Source organism: Cottoperca gobio, chromosome 18 (assembly GCF_900634415.1).
Source record: "Cottoperca gobio chromosome 18, fCotGob3.1, whole genome shotgun sequence".
NCBI classification, from domain to species: domain Eukaryota; kingdom Metazoa; phylum Chordata; class Actinopteri; order Perciformes; family Bovichtidae; genus Cottoperca; species Cottoperca gobio.
In genome coordinates, this window is record NC_041372.1 from 8,101,902 (window position 1) to 8,122,627 (window position 20,726).

General features: G+C 40.2%; 2 protein-coding genes across 4 annotated transcripts in view; one reads left to right on the forward strand and one right to left on the reverse strand.

The window, feature by feature from the left end:
- The window catches only part of focad (focadhesin), a 43,097-nt gene extending 27,848 nt beyond the window's left edge, over positions 1–15,249 (forward strand). The window contains exons 26-44 of the mRNA XM_029454454.1: positions 14–130; positions 1,294–1,532; positions 1,630–1,713; positions 2,749–2,896; positions 3,473–3,592; positions 3,751–3,873; positions 6,378–6,455; positions 7,075–7,146; positions 7,484–7,586; positions 7,739–7,819; positions 8,285–8,413; positions 8,492–8,607; positions 8,931–9,191; positions 9,978–10,067; positions 10,168–10,345; positions 11,099–11,196; positions 11,658–11,909; positions 12,067–12,142; positions 13,899–15,249. Coding sequence (XP_029310314.1) covers positions 14–130; positions 1,294–1,532; positions 1,630–1,713; positions 2,749–2,896; positions 3,473–3,592; positions 3,751–3,873; positions 6,378–6,455; positions 7,075–7,146; positions 7,484–7,586; positions 7,739–7,819; positions 8,285–8,413; positions 8,492–8,607; positions 8,931–9,191; positions 9,978–10,067; positions 10,168–10,345; positions 11,099–11,196; positions 11,658–11,909; positions 12,067–12,142; positions 13,899–13,972 — 2,439 coding nt within the window. The 3' untranslated portion in view covers positions 13,973–15,249. The remainder of the gene's footprint in view (positions 1–13; positions 131–1,293; positions 1,533–1,629; positions 1,714–2,748; positions 2,897–3,472; positions 3,593–3,750; positions 3,874–6,377; positions 6,456–7,074; positions 7,147–7,483; positions 7,587–7,738; positions 7,820–8,284; positions 8,414–8,491; positions 8,608–8,930; positions 9,192–9,977; positions 10,068–10,167; positions 10,346–11,098; positions 11,197–11,657; positions 11,910–12,066; positions 12,143–13,898) is intronic.
- hacd4 (3-hydroxyacyl-CoA dehydratase 4) lies at positions 13,793–20,316 on the reverse strand. Of its 3 annotated transcripts, none has more exons than XM_029454457.1 (7): positions 20,003–20,316; positions 18,340–18,446; positions 18,027–18,154; positions 17,794–17,903; positions 16,259–16,365; positions 15,548–15,679; positions 13,793–14,422 (listed from the first exon to the last, which is right to left on the reverse strand). In XM_029454457.1, the coding sequence occupies exons 1-7, from the start codon at positions 20,050–20,052 to the stop codon at positions 14,340–14,342; spliced, it is 717 nt and encodes a 238-aa protein (XP_029310317.1). In that variant the 5' UTR covers positions 20,053–20,316; the 3' UTR covers positions 13,793–14,339. The 3 variants fall into 3 exon arrangements, with proteins under 3 accessions (XP_029310317.1, XP_029310318.1, XP_029310319.1); XM_029454458.1 differs by having other exon boundaries at positions 20,007–20,314; XM_029454459.1 differs by lacking the exon at positions 20,003–20,316 and adding an exon at positions 19,005–19,040.
- Between the last annotated feature and the right edge of the window lie 410 nt (positions 20,317–20,726).

Consider the following 20,726-nt stretch of genomic DNA (forward strand, 5'->3'; position numbering starts at 1 on the left):
CTCCCCACTGTAGGCTGGACCAGAGTTTGTGCCCACAGCCAGCTGGTTGGCTATAGTTCTCAACACCCTGCTCAGCATAAGCAGCAGCAGCTATAAGGCCAAAGGTCAAGTTTTCCCATGGTTCCTTCATGTAAGTTTCTTCTGAGTTTGTTTGCTTGATGTCTTTGTGTCTACTATGAATAATAATGTACATTAGGTCACAGCAGCTCGGTCCATTAAAAAGTATTTAATCCAGTGTTCAGTTGTACTCTTGATATTGCCCTGAGGCTTAATATGAAACCCAATAAAATCACTTTTTTATATGTGTATGAAATAAATGCAGGAACAAAAGACTAATCACTTTATAAAGTGATTTTGGTTGTTACATAGACAAAAGAAAAAACCTTTTATTTATTACATTTTGTATTGCTACAGTATGTAGAATAAATATTCTATATAATAACAACATGTTTTATATCCATCAAATTTCAAATAAACTCTGAATTTACTACACTGAGATTTTAGAATAAATACTTATTTCAGTATCACATAACCACAGATTTAGTCAACAAATCTACACAGCAGCTGGTTAACCAACAGAAAATGTTGTTGTACTAGGCAGCGCTCCCAGAATCAGTGTGGTTCAGACGCATAGAACTGAAACAATTAGCCCATTAATCTAATAATTATCGTAGAGGAAATTGATCAGCAACAATTTTGATAATTGATTGTTTAAGTTAGTAAATCAGAAATAAAATTACTATTTTTCTTAGTCCTTTTTAGAAACCAAACTCAATTAATTAATTGAGAAATAACGGACAGATTAATCGATAATGTAAAAATAGTTTGTTGCAGCCCTACATGCTTAATATTGATAAAATTGATTACGCTGCATTCCAGTCAAAGGTTTTGAAATGTTTACTTCCTATTTGTAAAAATGTTTCCATGCAGGAAACAGTGACTCCACGGCACCCGATTTTGTTCATTTTCAAACGTGTAGTCTTCAGACCCAACCAACACTGACTCGAGTCAGACATCACTTGTGAAAACGTATCCGACTTCCCATAGCTCCCTCAGGGGACACTATAGGCTTCATACATATGTGACAGACTTGAAAACTATTTGAAACTATCCTTTTAGTTGCATGTAATGAGCCTTTACTTCCTGCAGGTGTCCTAGATTGTCTGCTGTTTTCTCACTGTGCTGTAGCCTGCACTGAGAAATATCATCACAACCTGCGTAACGCAACACAGCTGTACCTTCTCCTCACTGACTAATCAACCAATCAAACACCCTCCTCCTTTCCCCTCACAGCGTTCCTACTCGGGTGAGAACACAGCGAGCGCAATAGCTCGCTCCTGTGCCAGCCTGGCGTTGTCACTGCTGGTCCCCGTGCTGGTGGTGTGGCAGAGGGACGGTCTGATGCAGGTCCTGTCAGCGCTGCAGGCCGGCCTGCCGGGCTCCACAACCGCTGACGACTCCCAGGCCGTCCAGTTCCACTCCGGCCTGGCGCTCGGCATGGTGCTGTCCAGCCTGCACCACCAGCGCCTGAGGTAGAGTCTGCGTGTCTGTAGTAATGACTCAAACACATGCTGTAACCCGTCCTTTATAGTCGAGCTGATAGTCCCTCTCTCTCTCTCTGGTATCCAGTGATGTTCAGAAGGACACTGATGTCCTCCTCAGCTCTCTGGAGGCTCTCGAAAGTTGTTCCTTCGACCCCAACCTGGAATACAAGTTAGTGCTGAGTCCTTACACATGATGTGAAGTACTAACCAGCAGTGGTGGAAGAAGTATTCAGATCCTTTACTTAAGTAAAAGTACTAATATCACACTGGGAAAATACTTTACTACAAGTGAAAGTCCTGCATTCACTTCAACTTTACTTAAGCAAGTAAGTACTTTAAGTACTTGAAGTGAAAGTATTCACTATGCAGTAAAATGTTCCCTGTCAGTGTTTTACTATTTTATATATGATGCTTTTGGATTCATATTACTGCTATATTAATGTGTATTTTGCATTGTACTTCCCACTGTGTTCATTTTAAGTCCTTCATTTACTGTTGAGTAGTTTTAATCTACAGCAATTAAATCATATTCTATAAGCTCATCATATGTTTGTAGCTTTGTTGTCCTGTGAGAACCACATGTCTCTAAAAATTGTCAAAGTTTCACAAGCTCAGAAAAACAGCCTTGTTTTCAGCTTTGTGCCGATGCATTATCCAGCTGATCCGAGAGGGTTTTTTAATAGTTTATTTTGCTTGAGAATTGTGAGAATTTTCTCAACAATTCCTCCGTCCGTTCATCACAAACCGTAAAAATTAAAATCATCAAATTTGGAGATACGTGGTTTTCACTGGACATGAAGTTAATGAAACATTTTAATCTGCAAAGTAACTAAATCTGTCGAGGAGTAAAAAGTACAATATTTGCCTCTGAGAGGTAGTGGATTAGAAGTATAACGTTGCATAGAATGCATAGAAGTACCTCAGATTTGTACCACCACCAGATTTGTACCACCACCACTAACCAGTATGGGATAACAATATGCCGTATGGTTTATACCAGTGGTTTGTGAGCATGTGAGCCAACACTGTCATAAAGAATCCTTTTGCATTGTAGGGAATTTCCAGCATTGTGCTTTTATTTTGAAAAGTAAAATAATTCATTGATGCCAGCTCCATCGGTCTCATGACCCTCACCTCGCCTGCACATCCACTTTGATTTAGTTTTCTTTTGCCTGACCTCGTCCTCCTCTGTGCTCTCCCTCAGTACTGGCTGCGTGTTAGGTCTGGGTCTGGTGCTCGCAGCTCTCTGCAGTAGTGGACAGACGGACCAACATGTCCACATCACCCAAACACTCGACAAGCTGCTGTCCAGCCTGCAGGACAGCAGTGGGCAGGGACGCATGCTGCAGGAGGTACAAACCGCCCTACACAACACAGAAATATTTGCTGGATTCTTTTGAGGAATACTATTTACTCCTAATGTGTGAGCGTGCCTGGGGTTTGGTTTCTGTCTTCTTGCCCTGAACTGACACGGATTTGACTTGAAAACTAAAATAACTGTCGCTGAAAATGATTTGACATGTTCTTTGTTGTCAATTTTGCTGTGTGATGATTGTTTTGTTTTTGTATTCCTTAAAATAGCTAGTCGAACACATACAAAATAACCTCATTTAGAGTAAAGCCAAGCTAATGTTTCCTCCACACTAAATGTGAGGCGTTGATGTCGGTGTCTGATAATGTTTCTACATTCATTATGATGCATTAATACTCAAAATCTGTTTTAAAACATGCAGACATTGTGGTTACTCCACTGACGCCCACTGTAGCTTTAATTGACCCGAATGTAAGGCGGCATAATGGATGTAGACCCTACAGGCTGAGGGTAAATGGTATAGATATAAAGCCTGAACCTTTATTATAAAATGATGTGTTTACAGTGTAATGGTATTTGAAGGATTTTTGTCTCTGAATATGTCCAACCTGCGCAGGTCTTGGCGTACTCTGTGGCGTGTGTGGGTGTCTCTGCCTTCAGTGGAGGCCTTATAGATGCAGCCAAGGCTGAGGAGGTCATGAACACTCTGCGCACCCTGACTGAGGAGAGCCAACAGGTCAGCAGGATAGAGCTTGTTGAGCCACACTGATATGAAATATTTTCAAAAAAACTATACAATAGAAACAGAATGATTCATTATGTTGTAAGTGCTGTAGTAGGCACCGTCACTATACTCTAAACCCCTGTTTTCTTTACTCTAATGTTTATATTTAGACTCCAGGCTTCTCCCTGGCTCTAGGGTTGATGGTCCACGGTCTGTCGATGTCCGGCCATGGTAAAGCAGTGGACATCCTCCCTCGTCTGCTGGCTGCTTGGATAAAGATCTTACTGGCGGAGGTACTACATCTGCATTTCCTTTCCTATTTACAGCTGCATCAGATTTACAACATCTGCCTAGCTTGTCAGCCTAAATCAAAGTGAAGAATGTGCCATCCCCATACTCCTGTTTTACAGCCGGTCATAAGTAACTGATTGCTCTGAAGCGCTGAAGACCTTTTTTCTAGCGCTGCAACTAACAATTTTTTCATTATTGATTCATCGCTTGCTTGATTAATTTCAAGATTATTCGTTTAATCGTTTGGTTTATAAAATGTCAGAAAATAGTGAAACACGTCCATCCCAGTTTCTCAAAGTGCAAGGTCATGTCTTTAAATGTCTTGTTTTGTCAGTCCAAAAGATATTCAATTATAATATAAAACAGATAATACCATATTTGAGAAGCTGCAAACAGCATTTTCTGCCATTTTTTAATTTTAATTTTAATTGAAACTATGTATATTTTAAACAACATTCAAACAAATGTAAATTTGCCCGAGCTAGCTCGAGGGCTAATTTTCTTCGGCAGTCCCCCTGATGTTGGAATAAAACATGGATAATTGTCACCATGGATCATTACATCACCATGGATAATGTAACTCCCCTCCCCCCCACCATCACCAAAGGTCAGGTGAGCAGAGAGCTGAAGAGACTGCGTCCCAGTAAAGCAGCTGGTCCGGACGGAGTGTGTCCAAGGATGCTAAAGGCCTGTTCTGCTGAACTCGGGGAGCCCCTTCAGTGTATGTTCAACCTGGGCTTGCGGCTGGGGAGGGTCCCAATTCTCTGGAAGACTTCATGTCTCATCCCTGTCCCCAAAAAGAAACACCCTAGGGAACCAGATGACTTCCGGCCGGTTGCACTGACATCACACATGATGAAGACCATGGAGCGGTTGCTGCTCCATCACCTCAGACCCCAGGTCCACCATGCACAAGATCCTCTGCAGTTCACTTACCAGGCGAAGGTGGGCGTGGATGACTCCATCCTCTATTTGTTACTCAGGGCTTACTCTCATCTGGACAAGGGGAGTGGCGCCTTTAACACCATCCAGCCCCCACTCCTGAGAGATAAGCTGACAGAGATGAGGGTGGACTCACATCTGGTGAGATGGATCACGGACTACCTCACAGAGAGACCACAGTACGTCAGGCTGAAAGGCTGCACGTCCGACACTGTGGTCAGCAGCACTGGAGCACCACAGGGGGTACTCTCCCCTGTCTTGTTCACCCCTCTACACCTCTGACTTCCAGCACAACTCTGAGCTCTGCCACATGCAGAAATACTCAGATGACACTGTGATCATTGGCTGTGTCAGGAATGGACAAGAGGGGGAGTACAGGAGCCTGGTGGAGGACTTTGTGAGGTGGTCCAAGTCGAACCAACTGCAGCTGAACACCTCCAAGACCAAGGAGATGGTGGTGGATTTCCGAAGGATCAGGCCACACCTGCAACCTGTGTCCACCGAGGGGGTCGACGTGGAGGTGGTCAGGTCCTACAAATATCTGGGGCTGCAGCTGGACGACAAGCTGGACTGGACGGCAAATATGGATACTCTTCATAAGAAGGGGCAGAGTCGTCTGTACTTCCTGAGAAGGCTGGGGTCCTTCAAAATCTGCAAAACACTGCTGTTGATGTTCTACCAGTCTGTGGTGGCCAGCGCTCTCTTCTATGCTGTGGTGTGTTGGGGAGGAAGCAGCAAGAAGAAGGACGCTGGGCGGCTGCACAGACTGGTGAGGAGGGCTGGCTCTGTAGTGGGCACAGACTCCCTGGTGACAGTAGCAGAGAGAAGGACCCTTGATAAACTGTTATCCATCCTGGACAACGCCCACCACCCTCTGCACAGCACATTCACCCGGCAGAGGAGCGTGTTCAGTGGCAGACTGCTGTCCCTGTCCTGCTCCACAGATGGGCTCAAGAACTCTTTTGTCCCCCTGGCCATAAGACTGTACAACTCATCTTGGTGATGGCAGGGGGATTCAGATTCAGATTCAATTCAATTTCAAATCACAACTGTACTTTAACTTTCACTTTGTATTTATAACAGTTTTATTGTATTTCTAGCATTTATCACTTTATCACTTAATTTTACTTTTTATTTTATTTTAAGTCTTATTTGAAATGTACATTTGTAATGGCGGGAGGGGGGGGGGGGGTAGATGGGTAATTGTTTAATTGTGTAAATGTTTTAAGCTACTAGATGCCTGAATTTCCCTCGGGATAAATAAAGTATCTATATATCTATAATATATCATTTGAAAAAATCATGAAAAATCACTTTAATGATTAATCTATTATCAAACAATGTGTCGATTATTGTTCTGTAGAGCAACTGTACTTCTTTCTGACACCCAGGATTCCTGGTGTTTGAGGTTTACATTTTACCTGCAAAATATAAACTGCAAACAGAAAGAACCTGTTACTTAAACATTATGTATTTATTATTTTATGCTTTAATTGAATGAAACCAAGCAAGTCTGTTTCCCAGTGCAAGAATGTTCAGTAAAGGAGTTTTCTTCGTGTTTCAGGGTTGTCCCACTATGCAGCGACTGGCCGCCGTCAACGGCCTCGTGGCTTTAGTAGGATCTGAGCGGTACCTCTTTCAGGTAAGAAATCCACTTATCTGCTGCAATCAGTTTGAAATATTGTTTGTTTGTGTCACTGGTGGGCAAGTGCATAATGTACGCAGAGGCGAGGGCAAAAAGTTACTGAAGATGTATCACAGCTGATTTCTGCTTTTTAAGTTAAAATCAGTCAACGTGCACACAGGTGTGAGGGCTTAGCAGTGAGCACCACATAGAGATATTCAGCCCTCCCAGCTAGTTCACAGTCAAGATGGCTGCGAAGATAACAAAAATTGGGACTTATTCATTTTTGTGTGGTGCCTACCTGTAGTGGATCCTAACTTATCGGGTATGGAATTAATCTGAAAATGCACCAGTTTCAAAATGAGACCAAACCTTTGTATGGATGACAGTTTTTGAGCCATAACAAAGACCAAAATGTGGCCGTTAACAGACTAAGGTAAGGCTTGTTTGCAGCCAAGCCGACGCCAAAAATGCCTTTTGCTACCGAAGAGGTTGTTGATCACTTGCGGCCGGTTAACAGGACTGATGAGTCAGCAGTCGATGGCTGTGTAAAAAGGTGGCGATGATCATAATACTTTTTTGCTTTCATGAGTATCATACTGTACTGTAAGTGTCATTGTTCCCCCTTGTGGTACAGCAAACAGGTGAGATGGAGCTTTCCTCCCAGCAGCAGAGCAGGCTGAATGAGGTTATTCGAGCCATCACACAGGTGTGTAAACACATTTCTATTCTTAATACTGCTTTTTCATTGGGGGAAAATGTGACCTCTCGCCTCTCAGTAGTATTATTACTAAATACTACAAGAAGTCTCAACTAATGTCAGACACTTCTTGTCTGATTTTGCCAAAAACTTGAAGTGATGCAGCGTTTAAAAAAGAAAATGTTTGTGTAATTACTGTTAACACCACCATCAGGCCAACATTTCTGTTACTCACTCGGCAGGTTTGAATATTCCTGCTTGGACTGAAGATACCGTATAATGTAACTTTGAAGATCACATTTGAGACTATTTAATTTTAGTTGTTTTGTTAATGTCTCTTTTGCAGATCATAACATTCTCGGGAGCCATTGGTTTGCAGTCCAACAGCACTTGTTTGGTTGGTCATTTGCATTTGGCCCACATGTCCACCAGTCACAGTCACACAGCAGGTAGGCACAGCAGCTCGAAGTGTTGGAAACAGTCGGTCGCAGTGTGAATCTCCATGTTATAACTGTTTACTGGGATGGAGCCTACTGTAGGTGTTGTCTGTCTTCAAAATGAGGAGCTATTTGGTGTGATATGTCTCCTGTCATCTTCTCAGTTCCTCCGGATTTCAGTTACCTCTCAGAGAAAAGCGTCATCAGATCCATCGTTGACTTCATCACAGAGGCGGGGACAAAAGGTTTGTAGACACATTTAATAACGTTCTTTTGAACAACTCTGATGATCCATTTTCTTTCTATTTTATTTCAAACACTGTTTTCTTGTGCTTTTAAAAATTGCTATACAATGGCCATACAAAATATAACAGCTAGAATTAAACATTTGTAATAAACAATATGTCATATAATACACATTTACAGCGCACAAAACAGTGTATTACCAAAAACAATTTAAAAAAAAAAGTTACTTTGAAAGACTATCCTTGCAAATATCCTTTTTTCCCACCTGTTCTTAATTAATGCAGGAGAGAACTCAATTTAGATGAATTAGAAAAATGTATCACCAGAAACAATATTTTTCTGAGGGCTTCCGTACGAATGTAAATATAAGATATAACAATATCTTTATACAAATTGCCTGCATATGCTAGAATTTCCCCTTGCTCTCTTACTTTTTGGAATATCCTCTCTTCCTGTGTACCCAGGTCCAGAGTTTGCCCTTCCAGCTCTGGTTAAGTCCGCTCTGACTCCACTGGCATCAGTTGGAGCCAGTTTCCAGTACCCACCCATCAACTGGAGTGCTGTGCTATCTCCTCTGATGAGGCTCAGCTTTGGTAAGAGATTTGACTCTTTTGTTCCTAAGGGCTCGCAGAGTCAAAGCACCGAGCTCAGCATCTTCTTTTCTTCGACAGGAGAGGATGTGCAGCATCAGTGTGTAGTGCTGGCAGCATGTCAAGCTCAGTCTTCTCAGAGTGCCTCTCTCTTTCTGGGCTCCTGGCTGTCACCGCCTCTTGTGCACAGTCTCAGTGTAAGTTCCTCTCGAGTAGAGTTTGGTATTGAGCGAAATGTGTCAAAGAATTTCTCAGATGATCAAAAATGTAACTTTAGAAAAACTGTCCTGGCAAAACTGAATTATTATTTTTACTTAGAAAATAGATCACCAGAATCTTTTTTTTATATTTTTACATATTATACTTATATTATACATATATATTCTAACTTCAACCTCCTGCACATATATATAGTTATATATTCCCTAAACACAAGCAGCCATACAAGAAGCCATACTTTGCCTAAATATATTAATATTTTTAAAACAAAATAACTGTAGAATTTATGTCTCTCCTCCAGTACCAGACTCGGGCTCATCTGTATGAGAGCCTGGGTTTGTGGATGAAGCATGTTGCTGAGGACAAGCTCCAGGTCCACATGGAGAGTCTGGGCCTGCAGCAGTTCCAGGAGGACCTTCGACCCCAGCGTCTGTCCCTGTGCCGCTCCCTGCTGCAGGGCCTCGCTCAGGCCATGGCTCTCCCGAACCCCCCCAACAACTGCTGGACCATCCTCTGCTCCACCACGGAGAAGATCTTTGCCCTGCTGCCCAACCAAATCCAGGTACGAAGCTGAGTCGAAACACACATTCAGAAACTACTTACTTACATGACACTTCATTTCTATTCTTCCACTGACATTTCAACTGCTGTCTCTGTTTATACAACAGCTGTCGCTTCAACTATTTACTGTGGGCTCACTTCAAATACCTCTGGCACTTTAACTTCAACTGGAAATATTAGTTGCTTCCATGGTTTTCAATTTCAACTCCTTTCATCTCTTACTTATGAAATGACAAATCGATCAATTCAGCCTCTACACATTAAATGGCACTTCAATTCATTTTTACTCTTCACATGCTATAGTTTTCTACAGTTCATGTACTTCAACTGATATTTTCAGCTGACAATTGACACTTCAACTATTTACTATGCTCCCACTTCAACTGCCTCTGGAACTTCTGCTTCAACTGACATTTCAACTACTTTCATCTTTTGTTTCATCTTTTAGCTTCTACACATTTACTGGCAAATAAGTTTTTTTTTTCTTTGCACCAGACATTTAAAATACTTCAACTGACATTTAAACTGCTGCCAATGTTTACCAACCAACTGACACTTCAACTACCCACTTACTTACTTTTCTGGCACTTCAACTGCTTTCAGCCTTTACACATTAACCAACACTAATTCATTTTTACTCTTTTACGTACTTATTACTGGTCGACAAATATTTGAACTACTTTCAGCCTAGTCATTGCCTCATATTTTAAGACATTTTAACGTGATTTGTTTTGAAAAATAGTACTGTATTATATCTTCTTATTTCTCCTGCTGATGTTTGTTTCAGGATAATGAAGTGGATTTGTATGTTGGAATCACCAAATGTCTGTCTGAGATGTCCGATGCAGAGATTGACCGAATCACAAAAGTCACAGAGGTACAGTACGATGGGATAAGGTATAGGAAAAAAGCAAAAGTCAAAACACAGCTAGACAATCTGTACATTTATAAATTAAAGTGAAACCTGTACTCTTTAGGCTCAGATGGAGAAGACCTGCTTCGTCCTGGCTCACTTGACCTCCCAAGGCAGAGTTCCCCTCCTGGGTCTCAATGACGTCATTGCCGGTGTGCTTAGTGGTTGGTCAAGCCGCAGAGTCGGCTGGCTCCTTCTGCAGACTTTTTACCAGTGTCGCCTGGCCACCAACCCCAATACAGGTTAGGCCAGTAACGAGTCACCTTCTAGAGCTAAAGAGCTTCTCTTGATTCATTCACAACCACTAGGAAGATTGACAATGCATAGTTTAAAATATTTAAAGTGGCATAAAACATACTATCTAAAAGGGACATATGCAAATTTTCAGGTTCATATTTGTATGTTTGAATTTATACTAGAACATGTTTATATGCTTTAATGTTCCAAAAACACATAATATTTCTCATACTATCTGTCTAAATATATACCTGTATTCACCCTCATCTGAAACGCTCCGTTTTAGTGCCCTTCTCTTTAAACCCCCCCCTCCCAGAAAAGCTCTGATTGGCTTTTGAAGAAAATATGGCACACCTCAATACGCCATACTCAGATGGGGCGCAGTATATTCTAATGAGCCTGCATGTGACATAGTAATTTGATTTGAGCTTGTTGAATCCCGTGTTTTCTGACCTTGACAGCCCGCACACCAAATACCAAAATGTATGTGCACAAGCACTGCAAAAGTGAGTTTTCATATGTCCCCTTTAAGTTTTCAAAAGTAAAAAAAAAAACTTTTTCTGATGCGACCCCTAGGTGGCACTAAATTAGAGAGTTTGCAAATTACACACATAATGGTTGTAATGATTTATTTATTAACAAGACGACACATAGTATGCTTCTATTTGTTTTTCGCTGCATGCATATTAATGCATGTTTGTCCTAATTCTACAATATGTTATTGTCCACACGTTGAGATGTTTTGTTCATTGTTCTAGGCGTTATGAAACGAATGGAGTGGCTCCTGGAGCTAATGGGACACATCCGAAATGTTGCCTATGATGCAACCTCCGTCACATGTGGAGACACGAAACTGGTATGTTTCCGTGCCATGCTGGCAAACTACCGTGTGGTTTCTCTAGCGCTGTCTTGTAGCTGTGATTAAGTTTCAGCATCGATGCGAAAGTTAAGGGCTCCTCTGGGATAACGTTCCTGAGGTTGTTTGTCTTGTTGGGCCTGTTAAATAAGGTTAAAACAAGTTTTAAGTATTTAAAAGTAAACTAAGCAAATGGTCTGCTCCACATTAGAATGGTGACGTCTTCTGTTAAAGGACAATTCCAGTTCATTTTAACTTGGGTCTAATCTTCGTAGTTTTTGTTGCTTATGTTAATTGCTGAGAAGTGGGAACAACATTGCTACAATAAAGTCAAATGTTGCAAGCAACGCTAGCAGTCGGACAGTCAGACAGGTTGTAAATGTTACTACATGAACGATGGCCAGTAGTAATGATAGACCTGAATAAATATTTAAACCTAGATTCCCTTAATTTTTCTGCAGGCCACAGACTTCCTGTTCCAGGTTTTCGCCGCTGCTGTAGTTTCCTGGGGTGACCACTACATGCCCCTCCTCCTTGGCATAAGGGCCCAGTGGTTCCCATGGCAACCCGGCTCCAAGCCCCAGACTCTGCAACACTGTCTGTACGGCGAGGAGTCATTCACTGACAATGCCCTGCCTCAATGCATGCTGGGAATGTCCCACAGTCTGGCTCTGCTTCTGGACAAAGAGCCCTGGAGCAGCCAAAGACACAAGGTTAGGGTTTCATATACTTTCCTGTTGATTTTATAAACAAAGACTTGGTTATGGTTTACTTTTTTAGAGCCAAATATGAGGATGACAACGTGTGTGTGTGTGTGTGTGCGTGTGTGTGTGTGTGTGTGTGTGTGTGTGTGTGTGTGTGTGTTTTCAGTTCATAGACTGGCTTTTTAGCATCACAGAAGGTCCTGAGCAGAGTCTGTCGGCCACAACCATCCGCGCAGCCAAAGGTAATCAAAATGCAAACACAACAGCATACAATACACTGTTATAAAATGTAAAGCCCTGCTGGAACGCTGAGCCACTGAAAGTGTAATGTTGATAATACGAGACAGTGTTTTAAAAGTCTGACACTGTGGGTCACCCCTCAGACAAAATCAAGACATCTGTGATTATATTACACAGTATGAAATTTCAGCCTCACTCAGACACTATTGAAAGTCTTAACACTCTCCCGCTCTCAGGAAGTGTCAAAGTGATGTCACAGATGATGTCAATTTGAGCCTGGAGAGACAATTAAGTGAGATTTATGTCCTCTTTGTTCGGGAGGGGAGAGGGAGACACACCAGAGGCCTGTACTACGAAGCTACGAGTTCAACATACCCAGGATATCGTTGTTATCTGGCCCTAACAACCGCGACCCTAAACTGTCCTACCACGCTGGTTATCAACTCAGTCTGGCTATGAGAGCGTTCACATAAAAGGGGCGGGGTTTGCTGCGTATGACCAATCACAAACAGCGTCCTATTTTACAAATGAAGTGCAAACTAGACAAATACGAAGACGTTAATCACATAATCCAGGCTAGAAGTAACAGTTTAAACTGCCAAATGAAGGAAGTACAGCTGCCAAAAAAATCTCCAACTGTGTGAAAGTGTAAATGAATAGATATGATATCACTGCCCATCTAGAGCATGCGTAGATCTCACTATAATTACTTGTGTGTATTCTATTAAATGAAGGAGTCGCTTACATATATTCTCATGGCTTGGATGATAATAATTTAGTGTTATTCTTTCAGCTGCAACCGGTGTAAAACAGATTTGGGAGCAAATATATAAAAAAAATTAAAAAACATAATTCAATGCGCTGAGCAGACTTGCTTTCATATATTGATAATCACCCACAGCATAGACCTACACTGTACGTGTGACTGTAAGCACACGACTCAAAAAGCTGAGTGATATTATAAGCCTGTTAATTTACGCATTTACACAGTTGGAGATGTTTTGCCAGATCTTCTTCCTGCATTTGTCAGTTCAGATTGTGTTGCTTTTAGCCTGGATTATGACTTTATTTTGCTTATAACTTCGTTTTGTCTTACGATTCCCCACACCGAGCTTTGATTGGTCAGCAGGCGGTGCTTTTATACAAGATGATCTCTTATCTCGAACAAAACCTGCTCCGGAGCAAGTTAGGTGTGCAGCAGAACCCTAGCCCAAAACCCATGGTAAAAAGTGAACCACCATCATAAAACTGATAACAGAGGGTTAATCCTGACGTTACCTCGCTAACACCAAATCCCGCTTCGTAGTTCAGGCCTCTGGTGGAGATGAAGGAAAGAACTGGCAGGATTACATTTCACTGGAATTGTACCTTATATGATTACATGTGACAAATAAAATGTATTGATTGATTGATCCGCAGTCTACTGAGTGCACTTTTCTAGAAGTCTGTAAAACTGTTGATAGAAGACCTCCAACTGCAAACAAGTTGTGTTAATTAATCTTTTGACTCTAATGTAAACCAAGCAGGTTTCCAAATACACAAAACTTGGTCTATGTAAATGTTTTATGGGGAAGGAAAAGCACTTTGTGTGTTAGGCATCCAGGCTGTAAAAATGTAAAATGTTGTTAAGAAACTGAATGTAAACAAACTGCTTAAAAGAAAACTCCACAGGGCATGCCTGTATTTGTATTTACATTATACATTCATAAAGGTAAATAACATTCTTGGCACAAATGAAAACTGGTTGGTTTTTTTCAGCCGCCCTGTTGTCCCTGAAGTCCTCCGCTGAGTTCAAGAAGAAAGCTGTGTGGACCAGAGCATACGGATGGTAGCCCAGAGGAGCCATGACAGACGGTGACCGTGGCAACGCATACAGCGGTTCCTCACAAAGACATAGCTGAAGCTTTAACAAGCTGCTCCTGTCCTGCCTCTAACTGCTGGACACGGATGCAGTGATGGCTCTGAATGCGTGAGGCTCACCACAGCAACATGGACTCTGTGCGTTTATGATCTTAAACACAAACTGCCGTTGTAGTTCTACTTCAATCACGTATAAAAACGTGAAGAAGAATGTCCTCTGTCTTGATGACATAAAACTTGCTGGATTAAATAAAAAGTAACAGCACCCATTGTCCTTTCCAATAAAATAAACTTCAGAGGAATTTCCTGAAGCCCATCCAAACACTCGCTCATAAAGTGTCATATCCTTTTCATCTTCTTCTTCCATTTCTCCAGGTGGTGATGTCTCTCCTTCAGCAGTAGCCAGACTGTAACAGAGGCTCCTAAAAGACACCACTATTGTTAGAAAGTCCAAATCTAACAGCTGCAAAAAGATGGTCATTACAGAATAAAACCTGCTGTAGATGTAAGAGTCTTTGTTAGACTGTAATCACACAGCTGGAACAAACAAATCTTCCACTTATTTAAAGTTGAACGAATCCCAATACTGTTAGTTTGAAAGACTAGTTTGGCAGTTTGGAAAATTCAATTATTTGCTTTCTTTCCAAAAGTAAAAGATCGATACCACTCTCATGTCTGTGTTAGCTAAGCTTAGCATGAAGACTGGAAGCAGGGGGAAACAGCTAGCCTAGCTGTCAAGAGTTAAAAAATACACCTACCAACACTTCTTAAGCTCACTAATTAACAAGTTGTACCTTTAATGTGTAAACTAACAGAAATGTAACCAGATTAAGAGTCCAAAGCTATGCTAGCTGCTCTGTGAGACTATATTCAAAATGTAATTTGCAAGTTGTAGACCCCAGTTAATCAATATGTAGGAAAATTATGTAGAAACTAAATATAAAAAAATAAAATGATTCTGCAGTGCTTTGAGTGAAAGGCTAACGTTAGCAAGCTGACATGCTCACTAACGTTAGCAAGCTAACATGCTCACAGTGACTATGCTAAGATGTTAATGTGTAGCACGTATTATATTTACAATTGTCACCATCTCAGCGTGTTAGCATGATTATACTGGTGATAATCACAAAGTACAGCTGGAGGACAGAAGCTGCCAAAAGTAATTAATGAATTAATGTCATTAAATGTACCAAAATTAAATATGTAGGTATGTTGATAAATTGCAACATAAATTGATATTCTTGTTAAATGTGTCTTTTTATTTATTCACCTTTCTATTTATTTACTTTCCTATTTAATTAGTTTTTAATTTTTTGCATTAATTATTTATTTTAAATTGTATTTATTTATTTTTTATTCTAGCAGCTTCCATCTTCCATACTTAACAGGCCTACTGCATTGGCACAGTGTTGGTGCCACCCCGGACATTTTTTGCAAAACAAACTCGAGGGTTGTTACTCAAACTGTCCTCAACAATGCATTCTCTTTTCTCTTGTTGTTTTAACACAGTGCTGTTTTCTGTCTGAATGTTGGCTAACTCATCTTACCAAGAGTCAGAAAAGGCAGGTAGACCATCAGGACGAAGGGGAGGTTAATGTGTGTTGACACCGTAGAATTCAAAGGGGATGATTTTGGTGCTCTACGCTCAACATAAGGCAGGGCCTGGTATATAGTGACACCTGAGGAAGAAATGGAACACAAACAAGATGCTGAAGTATTCATTTAACACAGAATTTCTATTGTCTCATGGATTCTTAAAACCATTATTAAATATTATGCTGCAAGCCAATAAAGAATATTTCTTAGTAAAGTAACTCTGGATAAGATGTATTGACAGGACGCACTATGCCAGTAGTGAGTAGTTACACCGCCTGTGTGTTACCGATATACTCAAGCTTCACAGCTGTCTGTAGTGTGTGTTTATATGCACTGAACATGTGTTTTATCACACACATTCAGCAGAATCTGGAATCCTTTCCTCACACACTTCCTGACATGTAATCATCTGCTTTGCCAACTTATTTCCTGTTTGCTCGCACTACTTCCTCAATAAATTACCAGCCTTCGACACATTAAAGCAGCTCTCATATTGTTAATTGTTGTGTGTCAGGTCAGCTACAGTATAACTTCCCATTTATTATTTTATATGTAGTAAGATGCTGTCTGGAGCATGCATTTGTTATGTTGTTGTTTTTAAATACAACTTTCCAGTTTGACTATTTGATAGTAAAAAAGAAGTTAATAAAGGATTGTGTCACCTTCGTTGGCCACTGACAGAATGTACAAGGGGATCCAGAGTGTGTAGCGTATCCACAGCATGGTGATGGAGGGTCTATCCATAACACACAGCAGCTCATGTGGATACCTGTCATCCAACAGTACACGTTGAAATGTTAACCTGAGGGCATACTGGCAATATTACACAATAACTGACAGTTGATTGGATATTTATCGTAAGACATGTTCACTATTACACTTGGCAGCTCTCTGGATCTCATTTTCATTCTAATAGATGATACTGCTGCAGCTCAACATACTCTTGAATAAGTTCACAGTTCTGCAGACAGACTTTTTACAAGCTCTAAGAGGAGAGTACTTGAACAATAATTTTAGTATCTTGGCTCGCTGATTTTTGAAAGCTGAACTAATCTTTATATATATATTTTTTTTTGAATATGTCTACAGTACCGGTGACAGCCTCAAGGATGAACAGATTAGAATATGGTGGTCAAGGTCTCTCTGTGACCTCACAAAATATGTTTTGGCCACAACTCCTGATTTCATATTTATGACAATTTCACACAAATGTCTAATGAGATTTTGGACAGACGCGGTTGTAAACTGCAACTTGACTGATTTGTGGAGCGATACAACAACTCATTCTAGTTTAACTTGACAAGGAATAAAAGGACAAAACTATGAAAGTAAGAAAGGATGTAGGAATTCACTGTAGATCTCTTCGACTTATTTCAAAATTGCACATTATTAAAAGGTGTCTTTAATATTGTGCATGAGTGTCTATGTAAAGGGGAAGGGGTGGTGTCAACACCAGAAACCTATTTCAGTGTAATACAACACCACCACTAACTGTAGTCTCCAAAATGACCATAGTGTGGAACTCCTCTCTGACCCAATGTCAACAAAACCTGAGTGTTAAAGCTTCACAAAGGAAGCATTTAGTGCAGAGCTTTCTAATGGATTATAGACTATAGAGGTGCACTTAATAAACTGGTGAATCAGACTAAAGCTATTTCAAGAGGCATGGGTGGACTACAAACAGAGCCAAATGCTCGACAGGTACATAGCTTTTATTAATTAGCTCGATTGTACATTTTCTTTAATGTAATTTACAAGGCAATATCAACACATGAGGAGGTCCTCAAAATCTACCTTTTAGACCTTACTTACTGTTATTATTGGGTTCATTGGGGATATTCCAAAACAATTTTGTGTGGGTGGGGTTGATAGAAACTCCATAGCTCCATAAACTGGTTAGGGGTGGCACATTAAAATACCAATACAATAAGTCCATCCTCTGTGGAGCATGAATGTTCAAAGGAAACCACTGAAAATGATTATGTAATAATAATAAATATACAATATAATTCTCATATCTTGTTTTGGACCAAACTATTTAACTTGTACTATTTGACAAAAATGTAAAGAATATTTGTGAAGCAAATTTAAACATCTGGCAGAAGTGCAACTGTTGCTCCTGCATTTGTGTGGCAATGTGTAGCAATGGAGCGCCATGTACATACCGTATAATGTACATACCGTATAATGTACATACCGTATAATGTCCATAATGTTCCACAAGAAAAACTGTGCACACACGACTGGTTTACTCTGGATCTCCTCCAGCATGATAATCATGATGAGCATGATGTTCTTCTCCATAACCTAAAGAAAACAGATAGTATGCACAATCCACCAACCGCTTCAAATGGATAAAGTACTCTTGAAAGCACAGTTTATAGTTAATTTTATAACATTCATATGACTATGAATGAGCGTGATACACACTTGGACGAAGCGAGGGAGGAGTCTGGCTTTCTCGATCCCATCTGCAATATGGAAAAGCTCCAGGATGGAGAGCAGCTGGCACAGACTCATCACAAAGCCAACCGAGTAAAATGTGTCTGCTAAGGCATCTGCAAAGTCAAAAATAAAATGTTATCTTTCAAACATATGCCATATGTTTAGTGGAGGTTTAGCCTATCCTATAAAACCAATAATTATTTAAAGAGCCAGTCAGAAAGCTTAAAATGCTAATCCATATTGCACAATATAAATATATGTACAATAACAAGTTAAACATTTTTTTGATAAAACTTACCGTGACCAAATGTGAGAAACCTGGCTATGGTATTAGCCAGTACCCATGTATGCCCACAGAATTGGAACAGGTTATACAAGAAAATGTAGGCAAGCCTGAAGCTGGGCCTGGAAGAGAAGAAAATTGGCATTTGGTTTTTGTCGATTCATCATTGGCCTTTCATACTCTGGACTATCTTCCCCTGCACAGGTGTAACCAATTATTATGGCTTCCTGGCATGGCTAACTGGTACACTTTGAGTAAATGGAGCCTTTATCAGTTACACCTCTGCTCTTCCTGCTTTGACAAGTCAAAATGTCAGAAGGTTCGGTTTACTGCTAATGCAGATGCTCTTTGATTCGAATATTCTCATAAATCATTTAACTGGAACTATTTTAAGTCATTTGAATTGCATGGAAACACAGATGCATTTGCTCAGGTACTTTATAAGTAATATGTTTAAGTATAACTTAATTACATTACAATGATCTAAGTTAGTTAGACTGACGGTAACACCACCACACATGCTGCTTACACATTAAATTCTCAAAAATGTAAAACTCTGAATAGAGTAATTTTTCATTGTACCGAATAGTTCAACCAATATTAGAAGAGGAGGTGAAAACCATTCTCCTGTCTGTGTCTGAATACAGAGCTGGAGCCAGGAGGTGATTAGCTTAGCTTACATGTAGCATAAACTGGAAGCTAGCTTTCTGCGGGAATTCCCCACTCCCAATCAAGAAATTGTTACACCACGTAATCATACAGTCTATGCACGTAACTCACTCTAAAACCAGGTGTTTTTTTCTCTTTTTGAGTACGAAATAAACGATTGCGATTCAATGCACTAATTAACTTTAGAGGTGTTGGTAGTCATAACATCGTCCAGGCTTTTCTTAACGCACAGACAATAGATTGATCAATGTCACTCTCCTGAGGTAAAGGTACGGAAGCCCTGAGAGGCAAATGAGAAAAAAATTATTCTGGTGTTGTTTTTTCTCCTGATTTAAAAACAGGTGGAAAAAAAAGGTTTTGCCAGGATAATCTTTCTAAAATTCCTGAAAGCCTTCATGTTTTCTTCCAAGTGAGTTTTAATTTCTCCATGCACTCTAAACAAAAGGTACATATATTGTGTTTTAGCAAGTTATGTTACTCTCATGTCTTTCTTTTGGCTAGAAATGTATTTTAATCTGCACTATTTTGCCATCAGCGTTAGCTACACTTACGTTGGCGTGCAAGCTAGCAGTTCTATAGTCTATGTATGTATGATTGTAATTTAGACTCTTCCTTACAACAGAGTCAAATAATATGCCTTCATTGCACATGACGTGTCAGCAAAAAAATAAAGATTTAATACAATTTTATTTTTATTTTTATCACTGACAGCAGATTAGAAAACAGTAATTATTTAGAGAAAACAGTCCTATCTGTCAACCTGTGTAGTTTTAAAACTCAGTGCAGTGCAGTTTTATCTTGGATATAAAACCTGCAATATAAGTATTAATCTGTCAGATTTGAGCTCTAAGCCAACTTTACAGTTTTTCGCTGTTACTGCTTAGAAACATGACAGTAAATGAAGCTTTGTATATGACAAGCCTTACATTCCTTAACACGCCCTGTGAATGCATCACATTCCTTTCCACAGCGAGAAATCATACACAGCTGTAACCCTCATTATACTCACTTACATTCTCTCAAAACTCTCCTTTTGTCCGGGTAAAAGAGGCATCTCATAATTACTGTCTGAGTTGAAGAAGAATTGTTTTGTTGTGCAGTTTGTGGCTCCTTGCAGCAGTTTTCTCCCAGTGAGACCCGCCTCTTACTTCATAGTCCTTCTCAACTGGGAGCAGAAAAATGCTGCAATATCGGAGTTTTGTAGTACTTCCTTACGCTGATTCTAACAGTTATTACTTTACAGCGAGTAGGAAGTAGACATTCCACGTGTGAGTCTGACGTTGGACTATCCCAGCTCCCAAAAACAAAACTACAAAAACAAAGCTGACTGTGTGGCTCAGGAGAGAGAGGAGAGAAGGAGCAGCAGGAGAACAATGAGCCACACTCACAGTATATGTATAGAATGTTAGAATTAGAAGCAGGAAGTGAGACCATACCTTTACCAACACCACTATTTCTCATAACCTTAAACAGAATGTTATGATGAAAGTGAGGGCAAGTGTAAATTCTTGACAATACTGTTGTATTTATGTAACGGACAAATATAAATATTGTATACCATTTGTGCCTTTTTCGTGGAAGTCTTCTGCTTAAAACCATTTTGCTGAAAAGTGAAAAATGTCTTATACTATATTTAGCCTTTGGGCACATGACTTCTCACATAATATTAGTCGACTTTGACTATTGATAATGTGTGATTTTTCATGTGATCTAAAAATGTAAAAGTTAGATAC

Coding starts and splice junctions, on each gene's coding strand:
- hacd4 (XM_029454457.1), bottom strand. CDS start 20,052: ATGAGATGCCTCTTTTACCCGGACAAAAGGAGAGTTTTGAGAGAATGT. Junction 18,447..20,002: donor AGAGTTTTGAGAGAATGTAA/GTGAGTATAATG, acceptor CTTCTCTTCCAG/GCCCAGCTTCAGGCTTGCCT. Junction 18,155..18,339: donor GTTTCTCACATTTGGTCACG/GTAAGTTTTATC, acceptor TTGACTTTGCAG/ATGCCTTAGCAGACACATTT.